Source organism: Rhyacophila brunnea, unplaced genomic scaffold (assembly GCF_057557595.1).
Source record: "Rhyacophila brunnea isolate RB1 unplaced genomic scaffold, BYU_Rbru_1.0 scaffold_5, whole genome shotgun sequence".
In the NCBI taxonomy this organism is placed as follows: Eukaryota; Metazoa; Arthropoda; class Insecta; order Trichoptera; family Rhyacophilidae; genus Rhyacophila; species Rhyacophila brunnea.
Genome location: NW_028233170.1, coordinates 38,026,230 through 38,040,206, shown reverse-complemented (window position 1 = coordinate 38,040,206; position 13,977 = coordinate 38,026,230). Strand labels below are relative to the sequence as shown.

Below are 13,977 nucleotides of genomic sequence, written 5' to 3'. Positions count from 1 at the left end.
TTGTTTAATCGAAAATTACGTATAAATAGTGCATCACTGAGTGAAAAAGCATTTTCACATAAGTTAACATAATTATTTGATCTGTTTCGCGGATGATTACGTGATCCTAAAAGTGCCGCAAAAGTAACTATTTATGGGATTGACATATTTTACAATAATTGGGTGAACGATACAAATCTATAGCAATGCTTTGGCGAAATATAAAATAATAATATGTAGGTAATTATTCTCGCGAGCCCAATAATAAAATACTATCTTTTCGCAGCCTAACCTTTCACTTTTATTTGACAGTTGAAAACTAAACTGCGTTATCGGCGCGAGACATCAGTGCGCATGCTCACATACTCAACTCGTATGGGGGACTATGGTCACGAGTGCCCTTTGGTATGGGTAATATTGTCGACACAGATTATGACTAATTCAGGTAGTGATAAGTTTCGACATGCCTTATTTCGATAACCTACGTCACTTTCGCGAATGACTACGGTGTTTCACACGACTCGCAAGTTCTAACATAAGGCCCCTGGCACATGACATTGGAGAGTAAACATTTTGACGTTTCACATAATTGTTATTGTAACAGATGTTTTAGGAAAAACTATCAATGTATAATTAATAATATACATATATTGTTCCGAAATGCTGTTACTCCTTTATATTCTTCCATTAATAAACACTTTTTTAGCCGAATAACATCTGAAATCTTTGTAAAATACAATACTCAACATACAACAATATCCGCCATGTTTTTTTACAACACAAAAGCAAACAATAGTGAAGTAGCAGCTTACAGTAAGTGCTCGGCCGTAGTGATTTGGCGGGCGCAACGCGGCAGCGTCTTGCGAAAGTCAAACGTATAACCATGTGTATTATGCCCCAAATAAGACACTGTCTACGAACATTTTACACACGGTTATACTTTTGAGTTTCGCAAGACGCCGCCGCGCCGCTCCCGCGCGACCACTGCGTTCTTGCACTAATGCCAACAGACTTTTTTTCTGTTTTGTATTGCTTCGTACGTGTTCGTATGAAAATTATGATAATATGTTCACTCTTCAGAGTCTAATCTTTTTGGTTCCATCCAAGCCTTGCAATATCTTTGGTTCCATCACTGCCCAACACATATTATACCTACATGCAGATACCTCTAGGTACCTTTCATAAATTTACGGCTTCAATTTCATCGTTTATCCTCAATGCTGCACTGCACGTACCTATAATAATATTATTATAGGTACGTCTAAAAAATCGAATAGTGAACATTCTGTTTTTATCCCGTAGTATTATTTACTTTGGCCTTCTATATAGTTTATTCATAATAATTGGAGTTTTAGTGATAGGACAAAAATTCCTTTCATTTTGTTTGTAAAATGACGAAGAATTATGTGTCTATGGTAACGCTGTAAATTAATTTGTAGAAAAGTAATAATAATAGGTAGCCATATATAGTTGATTCATTAATTATTTTGTTTCGTTTCGTGGAATTGGTAGCAGTGCTGTGACTAAATAAGTAACATGGCTGCTGCCAAAAAGAAACAGGATGACAAGAATTTAACAATTTTACGTGAATTAATCACTCAAAATGGAAATAAAAACTGTTTCGACTGCTCCCAACGAGGCCCGACCTATGTCAATATGACAATTGGTTCTTTTATATGTTCTAAATGCTCGGGAATGCTGTAAGTATGCATTTTAAATAATATACTTTCCATTTATAACTTGTGAAAGTTTGACTTTCCTTTGTTATTATCTCCTGTCAGTCCTTTTATGAGGATTTGAACTTTGATTCGATTGTATATTTTCTATACGCGTTTATTAGCATGTGCATAACAGTAAAGTAATGAAATTTAGGCATTTAATTAGCCCCTCCCACGGATAATAATATATTATATTTTTATTGTTTATTCAACTGGTTAGAATTTATTTATAATAAAACCCCGATCGCGTTTTCAGATAAATATAACTACAATAACTCGCTACTGTAATATCATGTTTAATTAACTATTGATTTGCAACCAGCATCTTTATAATGATCAGCATCATTTCCTAGCCGACTATTATAAAATTTATTTCAATTTTTAAAGGATACGATATCTTATAATAACACTCACATAGTAGGGCGTATCTAACATTATTACAATCAATGCTTTAACTGCACTTAATTGGGATGGTTATTATCCTTGTTTAAAATATTAATACGCCAATAAAAATATTATTTCTATTCGCGAAAATTAAACATAAATTAATACACTGATATGTGAAAACTGTTTCCTGTTCATGTATAACTAACTGTCCATGAAATTCTGTTGATAATAATTTTAGAAAGTGTATTATGCTAAAAATATTGAGGTCACCTATTTAATTCATGCAATGATCCCAAGGACTGAAGTAATTTGGTTAGGAAACACAATAAAATGTATATATTAATTCAAATAATGTAAAATACTTGGTGTGTTATTATTTTAAAGTTATATCCATTAAAATATTTTTTTTCAAACTACCTCACTGTTTCGAAAACATGCTAACTTATTTTAGTTTTATCTCGAATCATTGAGAACACCATCCTGTTTAGTCATTACTAGCCATTTTATTGATTCAGGTTTTTTTCATTTAAGATGTCAATTTATTTTTAAATAAAATACTGTTTAACAGGTAAAACAGCATGATAACTCAAATAATAATACCTTCTAAACTTATCTACTTCCTTCCTTCACCATGTAACGCTCTAGGATCCGGAGCATAACACAAGGTCACGACATCTCTTGGTTCAACGCCACGTACCGTGTCTCTTGCCATGACAGCATATGGATCATTCTTGTAACAGCACTGTAGGGGAAAGGTGGCACAGTGTCACATTATTGAGTGGCATCCTAAGTATATGTCCCAGTCACATGAATTACTCTTCGTGACACTCCATGCGTCACTCAACGACTGCTCCCGAACTCAAAGTGTTTGAGACTTGGTTGTATCAGTGTAACCCCAAGATTCATTCATCTTCATTATCAAAACCCAAAAGTCTTAAGCCTTGATCAGATACCATGTCTCACAGGTGTACAGGAGCACAGGTTACACGCAACCAAGCAAGCGTTAAACAAGTGGCAATTAGCCCTCACAGAATACATGTTGACTTCAATGCAACTTGTGAGTTGGTTGAGTGTCTACCCTGATGCCTACGCGGATGCCAAGTTCACTTGGAAGACTACCAGCACCGAATAGTGTGTCACTTAAGTATTTTTAACCTAGCCACTAACTTGACAGGCAGACAGTAAATTCGCAGAGGAGTTTTAGTGTCCAATTTGATATTGTACATGGTTTTGATCGTTGCCAGATTCAGATGTACTGAACTAGTTTACAGTGGGGATGACTGTCTTATGCTTAAAGTTCATCATAACGATTATAAGAAATGGCACAATTGCTCAGTATGCATGACTACTGATGTGGATTACAATTGGGTTCCAACCGGACCCACACGACACCCTGTATGTATGTTGATATGTGCTCCGAGTGGAACTTTCCTGGGATGAAATTGCTCTATTCTAAACACAAGCCATCCAATACAAGATGTCTAATTCTGTTCAGAAGAATTTGTGCCAGGAATATCCCAGAAACACTCGAGAGCGTGATACCTCTAGTTGTCGCAGTCGAGTGAATCTCTCCCCTTTTGTAGAACCCCCAGTCTCTAGGCTACTGCTAGTTCTCCCACAGACCACATATTCTGAATAAATGCTATTGTCTCTTGAAGCCTTGTGCTTCAGCCTCTTCTTCACGGTTCGCCGAGGAGACCTTGAGGTCAGTGATCTTCGACGGGATGTTGAAAGGATACAACAGTCTTGAGAGTGGATCTATTGTTTAGGCACTGCAACAGTTGAAGTTACGACCTTATCGTGGTGTTGTAGAGGATTCACAAGAAATTCTTCAGACTATCCAAAACATTCATGTATTTGATAATTAAGCAGAATTCTTAGTCTATTTGTGTTAAGATGTGTTTGTCAAGACAATGTGAAGGAATTCATGAGACACAAGATGTAATTAATCCATTATCACCCGCAGTCTTCTTTTACGGTTTTCAAAGTGTTTTCTGTTGAGAGTTTTTGAAATCGTGGGTGGTCAACATGACAGGCCGGATGTTACCAATTTTTTCAAGTGTGCAGTCTGGTCATTTTAAATAAAACCTTATATCGGACAAACCCACTCAATCCTAGTAAAAAAATATGTATGTAATATTTTAAAATAAAATTGCCAAACAGAGTGAGCAATCTAAATTCTCTCTAGATGCGAATAAATATATATTATGCTTTTAAATTCTTATTTTATTTCGTATTTTAGGCGTGGCTTGACGCCACCTCATCGGGTAAAATCAATCTCTATGGCCTCTTTCACCCCCGAAGAAATACTTCAAATAAAAAGTCAGGGCAATGATTATTGCAAAACGATATGGCTGGCCCTATACGACGGAAACTTGCCCGTACTGAAAGACGAACAAAGCATAAAGGATTTTATGTCATGTAAATATGAAAAACGACAATATTATCTGGAGCCTGATGTACCGAGAAAACCGACAGAATTAAAAGATAAGCCCACAGTTCCGAATGTGAGTCCAAAAGATAACGGCATCTGGAACAGCTCATCAACCAAATTGACTCCGCCCAAGATTGCTTCGGCACCCCAAGTGCAACAATCAGCTTTTAGTATCGCTAAACCGCCGATGCTGTCCTCTAACTCTGCTTCTTTGAGTTTTGATGCACCCGCTTCATGTCCAAGGTAATAATTAATCGCAGTATGTATCTATTTGTACACCCGTACGTCAAGATTTAAGATTTGACACAGTTTTCCGATCGCTGTTCATGCCGATCCACAATCATTCTTTTACCATATAATATACTTATTCTAATATTAAACATCTCTACTTGTAAAACATCAAGACATATTATTTTATTATTCCATTAAAACATTTTTTTAGATTCCCGGTCGACTTCGCCTCCGCTGATATATTCAATTCTAGTCAAGTGAACAATAATCTGATACCCCCAGTACCTACGAATCAAGTTACATTCGCTAATTTTGATATGAAAAATTCCAATACTGTAACACGTAAGTTCATTAAAAATGCATTATTTTTATTCCACCAGCGAAATTAGAAAACACAGGTACCCATTAAGATGGTGTCTATGTATAATTGGACTGCGTTATGCATTAATTGATTGATGATGATAATATAAAATTTCGGTACTGTTCAGTTATCAGGAATACAGCGGAAAACACATTTTGAAAATACCCGATACACTGGATTATTTGTTCGTTTGGGTTAGTATAGGTTAGGTTTGGTTAGGTTAACCTAACAAATAATCCAGTTTATAGGCTATTTTCAAAGTGTGTTTTCCGCTGTATTCCTGATAACCGAACAGTACCAAAATTTCTTGAGTTCACCGAACCGGTCCTTACCCCTTCTGAGTTTATTGAAAATCATCCAAGGTTTCTTACAATGAATATTGTATACTCGGAAAAGAAACTACATTACTGCTGGCAGTGTGGTTAATTACATTTGAATTAGTTTAGGCCTTCTAATAGACGCCTGGGACCTAAGGCAACGCAGCCACACGAATAATGACCCTAGGATTAAAAAATAATTGTGTTATTTCAAAACAGCTGAGAAAAAAAAATTGTGGGGGGGGTTGGTTTGGCAAAAGAGGCTTTACCAAATAACCATAATAAAAATACCAAATCTCACCACTAAAAATCTTAAGCTCATTAGATCGGCAGATTCTCACACCGATCGTCTACCATGATCAACCCTGATCGCGAAATGTCATTTTTTATCATTACTTGGGAGTTGTGGCCAAAATAGAATGTACTTTAGCCTGACATATTTTGATTGGTGACGGGTCAAAAATTACTGAAAACGATGGCGTGTTATTTCATTGCTTTTGATGGACTTTTATAGGTTACCTGACTTTATTCATCATTTTAATAGACAGTACGAAATCATGAGGTAATGTGTGCCGGTAATAATGAGGCAAAGGATACGAAGAAAAGAATAGTACGACACAAAAATAATATGCTAGTAAATACAAGCAGCGACAAATAAATGTAATGTACAATAGTTTCCGTTGGGATTTAAAGTAACAACATATGAGGGAAGACTGTTTAGTGTTGCCGCGAAGCTGACTAATAGATGTTTTTTGGTTTGCTTATAATTCTCAACACTAGCAACCGAGCGTCCGCTATGAACCAATCAAATCAAGTGTCAACTCGATTGGGTTGATAACTGAATTGTTCCGTATAATCGGTAATTAAAGTCGACGATCAGTGTGGATCGTTGAATCTGGTTGAGTCTTCTGGTGTAATTAGAACTTTATGAGCGACACCTGTTAATAAAACGCTCAAATTCAAATAGGCAAATAAATAGATCCATTTTGAATTAAGAACAATACAGACATGTTTAAAAAAAGGTAAAATTTGTAATTGCCATTTCGAATAAATATCACATGATCCGCAGAAACATAACGCAGTCCAATTTATAATTTAACTGAAATTGATAGAATGTGGTTTTGGGTGTAAATTGTGAATAATATGTTATCAATAGAAATAAAAACTTTTACATTTTCTAGGTACATAATATTGTTTTATTTTGTTAACTGTCAATTCATGTTGGAACTGCATTGTATTGTTGTTTTTTTTAATAAAACGCAATTTTTATGTAGTACTTCTTCCACTTTTAATCAATAGATTAGGACCGGTTTCGTCCGCCTCAGAGGGACGTTGAAAATGTCTCTTGATTAAAAGTGGAATAAGTACTACATAAAAATTGCGTTTTAATAAATAAAAACAACAACATAATATTGTAACAATAGATTTTCATTGTTATATGTATTTGCTTTTCAGATGACAGATATGCTGCATTGGCCGATTTAGATTTTGCATTAAGACAACAGGGTCAAACGAACGGTAAATATCACAATATTTAATGTATTTAAATAGGTCATAATAATATCTAGTGGTAAATTTGTTGCCTCATTCAATTGTAAATCATTGATTTTATGTTGGTCTAAACAGTTTTGAAACGATGTATGTATACACGACAAAAAAAGTGTATTTTTAAATATAGACACTAATTAATATTTATTAAAAAAATGATTATAGTTACATGTAGTAAATAAACAGAACACTACTACGTCTTTAAAATAAGCAGAAATATAAATTCAAATGACCCTTATATTCAATGACCTCTAATATTATTAATGATTAGTTAGTCTATTTATGTATTATTTTTGTGATAATGCTCTAATGCATGCTGATTGATCCTGTTTAGACTAGTCTTAGCAGAGTTTTTAGATGTACATAATTATATACCTACTATTTGTTTAGTGTAATTTTTTTCTATTTATAGAAAAATGTCACGGAATTGATTACATTATTATAATTACTAACATTGTTTATTTCAAGCAAATGACTAACATTCAAAATTTTGAGTCCACCGAATGAAATTTATTTACCAAATTGGTTTTTACACAATGTGCTCAATGCTATTCATAATACCGTAACACCCGGTGATTCATTTTTTTTTACAGATAACAAAAATACAGCCGTACCTGTCAATCCATTCGACATGAACTATTCATCTGACATATCTAAGAATCCTTTCTCTACGAATACTTTGGCAGTCAACGGAAATACTCTCGGATATTCAAATCCCTTTGCAGTAAGTACACCTATATAGAATATATTATTTTCGTAACCCGAGCTAGCAAATTTTCAATATTAACCAGTAGCGTTAAATCACCTAAAGGAATGGAATGCGAGAGGAAAATTGTCATATAAGTATCATAAAGTATCAGGGCACCATGATAAGCGAGGTGTTTGATTGGTAAGCGAACCTGGAAAAAATATAGCATAATTATTCAAAACAAGTGAATCACATTATAATATGTGACGAAATTCATATTTTTTGTGTAAATCTTTCATTGATGTCAAAAAACAGTCTAAACACTGGAGGTTTTTTTTCTATAAATCATTAATTTGCACTCTAATAGACATTATAAAGGCTTATTTCTGCGCATGGAGGTGACATTTTTTTTTAATACCTGATGGCGCTAACTACGTACATTAAATGGAATATTCATTAACAATGTCTTTTCAAAAAATATTCCCAGAGGGAAGTCAAACCATGTACGTAAATATTTTTATTATGTCTATGTCCGAATTATAGTTTACCAAGATTCTTCCTTATGCCTCATTTGGAATTTAGTCCATGTTGATAACTTGAAGTCATTTTTTTTATATAATATTCCTTCAATCTATAAGGTAGGTAATAAATAATGTAGTGAAGTGATAAATTTATTATGCATTTCAATATACGTATCAACATTGCTTACACAGTGACAATTTACAACTATATGACACCAGCGCAATTTGAAAAAAGAATTTTGTCGGTTTCGTCATATTATTTAATATATTTTTCAACAACTACCCTGCCCGAAAATACTCTCTTAAGAAATAATTCTCGACACTTTAAATAATCTAACCCCATAAATAACTCATTTCATTATAGTGTCCCCTAACATCTTTTTGGCTTAGCACCCTCCATATAAAGATCATCCACCAAACAAAAGAATGAACAACCTGATTTGCATGTCACTGCAAAACTGACAACCTCTGACTCTCTGAACCTCATAAGCTCTCAATATATTTGTATAAATATATATTTTTTACTATGATGAGAAACGAAAACATTTTGATTGTTGTTGCATGTAGAATATGCATTATGTAATTTCGAACTGCTTTTGTCTCTGCATAAATAAAGTGTCATAAAGTGTCTTCAAAATGATTGGTTTGAAAATATGTAGGTACCTAATAACTATGAATGAAAGTATTTTCTGAAATTGAATAAAATTGTTTTTTTATGATATACGGATATGATATCAAAATTATGTTTATCTAGCCAAGCAATGTACTGAGTCATAGGAAAAAATACCTATGAATAAATAAATAACTATGGCCTTTGTATAGCAGCTAGTCATTAAATGTGTCATGACTAAAGGCCGGATCTTTAAAGTTTTTAACCGTCAACCCATAAAAAAACACATTAAAATGGTGGACGAATCCAATATCCTAAGGAGACTTTTGCCCAAATGATTCTTAGTATGGATTTCTACAATTTGTCAGTTGTTTTTTCTGGCAGCTCAGGTGCGATGGTAATTATTGGTATTAAAATAATTGTCTTGCCAATATTATAACGCGACTTGCGGCCACGACAAACGAATTCAAATTCGCAAAATGCAATTAAAAAGGTCGCATTACAAAATTGATGGTTTGTTTTATTGCAGGTAAGTAATGGTAAACCATTTTTATAAATTGCGTGTAGAATATGTTTTTTCATAATTAAATATCGAATAGCTTTTGCGTACCTACCACTAATATAAATACAAATATTGGAAGATTTTGTCCGCTGACCCGTTTTATGTTCTAAATGTATCATATTGATACCTATTAGTATTACCAAGCAACAATACCGTACCTACATATCGATAAAAAAGTCACATACCTACTTGTTTATTTCTTTAGATATTTAAGTATTTTGAGGATGCTCTGCCCAAACTGGTCTATTTGATTATAAACTATTGACATTGAAGAATTTCATCAAATCGATCGTAAGAAATTTCATCTTCAAAATACCAGTGGCGTACATCTGTAGATGCGAGACATCCCTGAAAATATTCGTTTGAACCTACTATTACAATATTATGTATTGCGTACGCCGTAATTGCATTCTTCTAAAGGTTTTTCAATATAATATTGCTTCAGATTTTCACTTAGCCATTGTATTACGTTAATATTTATTGTTGTTTAATTTAATAAAACGCATTTTTTTGTAGTACTTATTCCACTTTTAATCAATAAATTAGGACCGGTTTCGTTCGCATCAGAGGGACATTTTCAACCGAACAAGGGAAGATTCAGTTGAAAAATGTCCCTCTGAGGCGTACGAAACCGGTCCTAATTTATTGATTAAAAGTGGAATAAGTACTACAAAAAAAATGGAGCCATTGTCGAAAACTACCCAATCAAGACTAGTAACTGGACAAAATCTGACATTCGAATGAAATTTTCAAAATGGCGTCCTATGGTAATTCGTAGTTCCATTTTTGGCCATTCTACAGGTAAGTTTGTAGGTGTGTAACGTTAAAAAAAGTCCCGCCGTCCCATTTAATACATTGTACGCTAAAGGCGCGCCGATTAGGTGGCCATTCAACATAATTAGCATTATATTTAAATGTTGTTATTAAAAAGTAATTATCTGATATATGATTATATTATGTATTTGATTTAAATACTTACATATTATAAAGTGTAAAAAACTATTCATCACATAAAACGACTGGTACCTAGATACATATTTCATTAAAACACTTTATAATATGTACTTTCGTACTTTTTCCACATTTATTCCATAATGTTGATATTCAACCGATTTTATCCTAATGGACATTTTCAATTGAATAACAGTACAAAATATAGGTAGGTACATATTATTGCATAAAAAGTCAATTAAGTATAGAGGATGTGGGAGTCGATTGTTTACTTGAACTAACTTGTTGGTGATATTTGTCCTTATTTATTAAATGACTGATTTATATACATTAAGAAATAGCGTAACTTCAAAACTGTGAAAAATTTGCTGTGTTTAAAATTCACCTGCCGTAGGTGTATGTATCAAAAAAGGTTCCCGACCAATGACAAAAACTTGAAGACGATTTTATTGCTTTTGTCGCATGATACGTACAAGAAGTCCACAACTTAAAAATGAATTATTTTCCATACGATAGTATGTATCATCATCAGCTGTAGTATATACCAATATTGTATATAAATTTATGTTTACATTTTAGATATAATAGTGCAACCATCTATAATACCGTGGATTTACAAGAATAAAATTACAAAGCAAAGGATAATCTTAAAAAAATAACAATGCAATGTGCTTTTAAAACAATATGAACGGCAGGTTTACATAGGTCGTAAGTGCATTTGCTAGTCACGCAGCCTTCGCTATCGAGGCTTGATAATTATATATTATATACTTACACAATATTATATATGTGACATATTATAATATTTAGAAATATTATATTTCATCCATTGTTGTTATTTTTAAGTTAATAAGTCAAAAGAGAAATATCAACTAAGATTTAATAACAATAAACAAAAATGCAAAATGTACAAAGTGTTTAAAAGTACCTTATATACCTTCTAGAGGAAAGTGGTATAATGGTCCCTATATCTAACGGGTACGAGTGGCAAAAATATTAATCAATAAACTCTAATTGATTTATGTTTTGTACTAGGTATTCTATTAGTCATTATTTACGACCCGGCTTATGCCTTCTGGCTTCTTCGTGCACTATGCGCACTCACCGATCGTAAATGCACATTGACATAATAAAAGATTGTTAAAACCTTCTTACCTAAGGATCAAGAAAAAAACAAATTTTGATTATCTGAAGTGTTTGTGAAAACCCGTAATGAATATATTACATACTATTAATACATTCAATAGGTAAGCCCGTTAAATCGTCATTTCCCGTAAAAAATGGAACCAGCTAATGTGAAATATCACGAAATATACCTACTCACTAAATAAAAACAAATAAACAATTTTAAGCTATAATCCATAATCGTCAAAACTGAAGTGATCTCGGATTTTAAGAAAATATGTAGATCAGTTAACAAACGCGCAGGTTAAGTTTTTTTTGTTTTTTCTACCATATTACTATAACATCAAATTATAGTTTCATGTGTGAACTCCCAGATTGGATAAAGCAATGAACTATTAGAACCAACTTGTTAAGGCAAATGGTAGGCACTGCAACTGTGTTATACCTATTTATATCTAATATTTTCTTGATAAAATAATTTATTATCAATGGTATTAGGTACTATATACACAATGTATCAATGTCGACTAATTATGATTGTATCATTTTGATAACTTCCGAAATAAATAATTATATCGGGTTTATATATTTCATTCAAATAATACTATGATATATAATTTATAGTATTAGGGAGTAGCAATTAACAGAAAACGCATGTACTTACATATTTTGCATGATGAATATAAAGTGTTTGAAAATAGCCTATAAAAATGTCAAAAAAAAACATTACAACATCAGTACCTATATATTAAAATTGAATATCTCAATATGTCCAACCACTTGCTTGAAACACAAAAGTACGATTTGAAGTATCTTTCGTACGAAACTTTTTCTAAAGGGTTTCATTAACCACGTAGGTCCGATATTCCCCATTTTACCTATCCATAAATCCATATAATATAATAATATGTTTTCATATTATATATTTTCGTAGTATCAACATAATATACGAAATCATTCAGATTTGGTACGATTTTAATAATACACTAGCTGTCAGGTCCTTCTCATTATGGGAGCAAGTGTGATTTGTTATTTGATAGTGAAAATAAAAGTAGTTTAGTAGAAATTTTAAACTTTGATTTCAATAATAGGTATATAAAAAGTGGAATATTAATAAATATTATAGATATTACTATTAACAACTAATTCTTCCACTCTATACGTAAGCGCTTCATTAATTTCTCTAAATAGTATAGTATATCTACTAATAGCAGCGTTTCTATATAATTAAGTATCGATAAAGTCTCTTGCACATATTATCAATATCATTTATTTCATATTTCATTGTACCTACTACATCGTACAACTTATTTTTCTGAAAAACATAGGTTCCATAAATTATTAACGCATTTTTTAATTAAAAAATGTTGTAATATTCGAGTCCGTCCCAAAAAAAAAGGACTCCAGATGTCCGGTGTCTAGTCATGACTAACCTAGGTACATTAATATTTTATTTGTTTTGTTTTGTAGCCATGTTTTGTAATTTTTTTATGTGGTAGGTATAAATGAATAATTTGTAATGTGTCGGTTAACGTTACTCCTTTACTTCCTTATTATGGAACGTAGGTATAATACTTTGTTCAAAGAATGCGATGATATCTTCACTAGGCTATGGAATTGGATACCATGTACAGTGCGCTGAGATTCAACTAATTTTTCTTATCTGATTGATGTTTTCAGGTGGGATCCGGCGTCGCACCTACAGGACCATCAAAGAACCCATTTCTGTGATTTAGTCATTGGTCTAGCAGTCAATCCAAAGTGACCTTTTCTCAAAGACTTTATCGCTTTAAAAACTAATAATAATTATGTATGCCTTTGATAGCGTGTTTGCTGTCGATACAAATATATTTTTGAATTAATCTAGTATCACCAGAAAGTTGATTATTGTGTATTGATAGAATATTTTATTTTATGACTCATTTTGCTACACTCGTAAGTGATTTTTTTTTAATTTTTAAGCTCCACTTTTCCTATATAAGTATTAGTCGCTCTCTTCTGATTTTATACGTATAAAAAGTTCTTAGAATTGAGTAATATTTACGTAACCAATCTACCTAGCCAAATTATACATCTGAATATATTTTTAAATAGTTATATAAGATATCTAATGTGTAATATTTGTCATAAAATTGTTATTATATTGTAACTTATTGTTCAAAAAATAAATAACACTTGCCGCAACAAGCAATTTCATAAGTATTACTACTTATTAATAAGCGTGCATTATTTACGTTTGGCTGTTTTCCCTGACTATTGATTTTTTACCGTTATAAAATATTCATATTTGGTGAAATAGTTTACTACACTTCCTTAATTACCTTGTCCACTACACTATGAAAGAAATATGTGTAGGTAGTTAATTCTAATTTTGACACAATTTTATTATCATCTATGCATAGGTACATGTATTAAATAATGACATAGCGTGAATGATAAATTTACAAATTCGTAGTAGAAAATAAAAACAGAAAGTAAAAAACGGGGGAATTTTAGTTTTCTAGTTAAATGTGTTTATTATTGTGATGACAGTCAACATACACAT

The 13,977-nt window shown here is 32.3% G+C and overlaps 1 protein-coding gene across 1 annotated transcript; it reads left to right on the top strand.

The window, feature by feature from the left end:
• The first annotated feature begins 1,492 nt into the window (after positions 1–1,492).
• drongo (Arf GTPase activating protein drongo) lies at positions 1,493–13,664 on the top strand. Its single transcript, XM_085956193.1, has 6 exons — positions 1,493–1,679; positions 4,327–4,761; positions 4,961–5,091; positions 6,883–6,945; positions 7,569–7,699; positions 13,113–13,664. Exons 1-6 carry the CDS (start codon positions 1,516–1,518, stop codon positions 13,161–13,163), a joined length of 975 nt encoding a protein of 324 aa, XP_085812319.1. The 5' UTR covers positions 1,493–1,515; the 3' UTR covers positions 13,164–13,664.
• Positions 13,665–13,977: the final 313 nt, after the last annotated feature.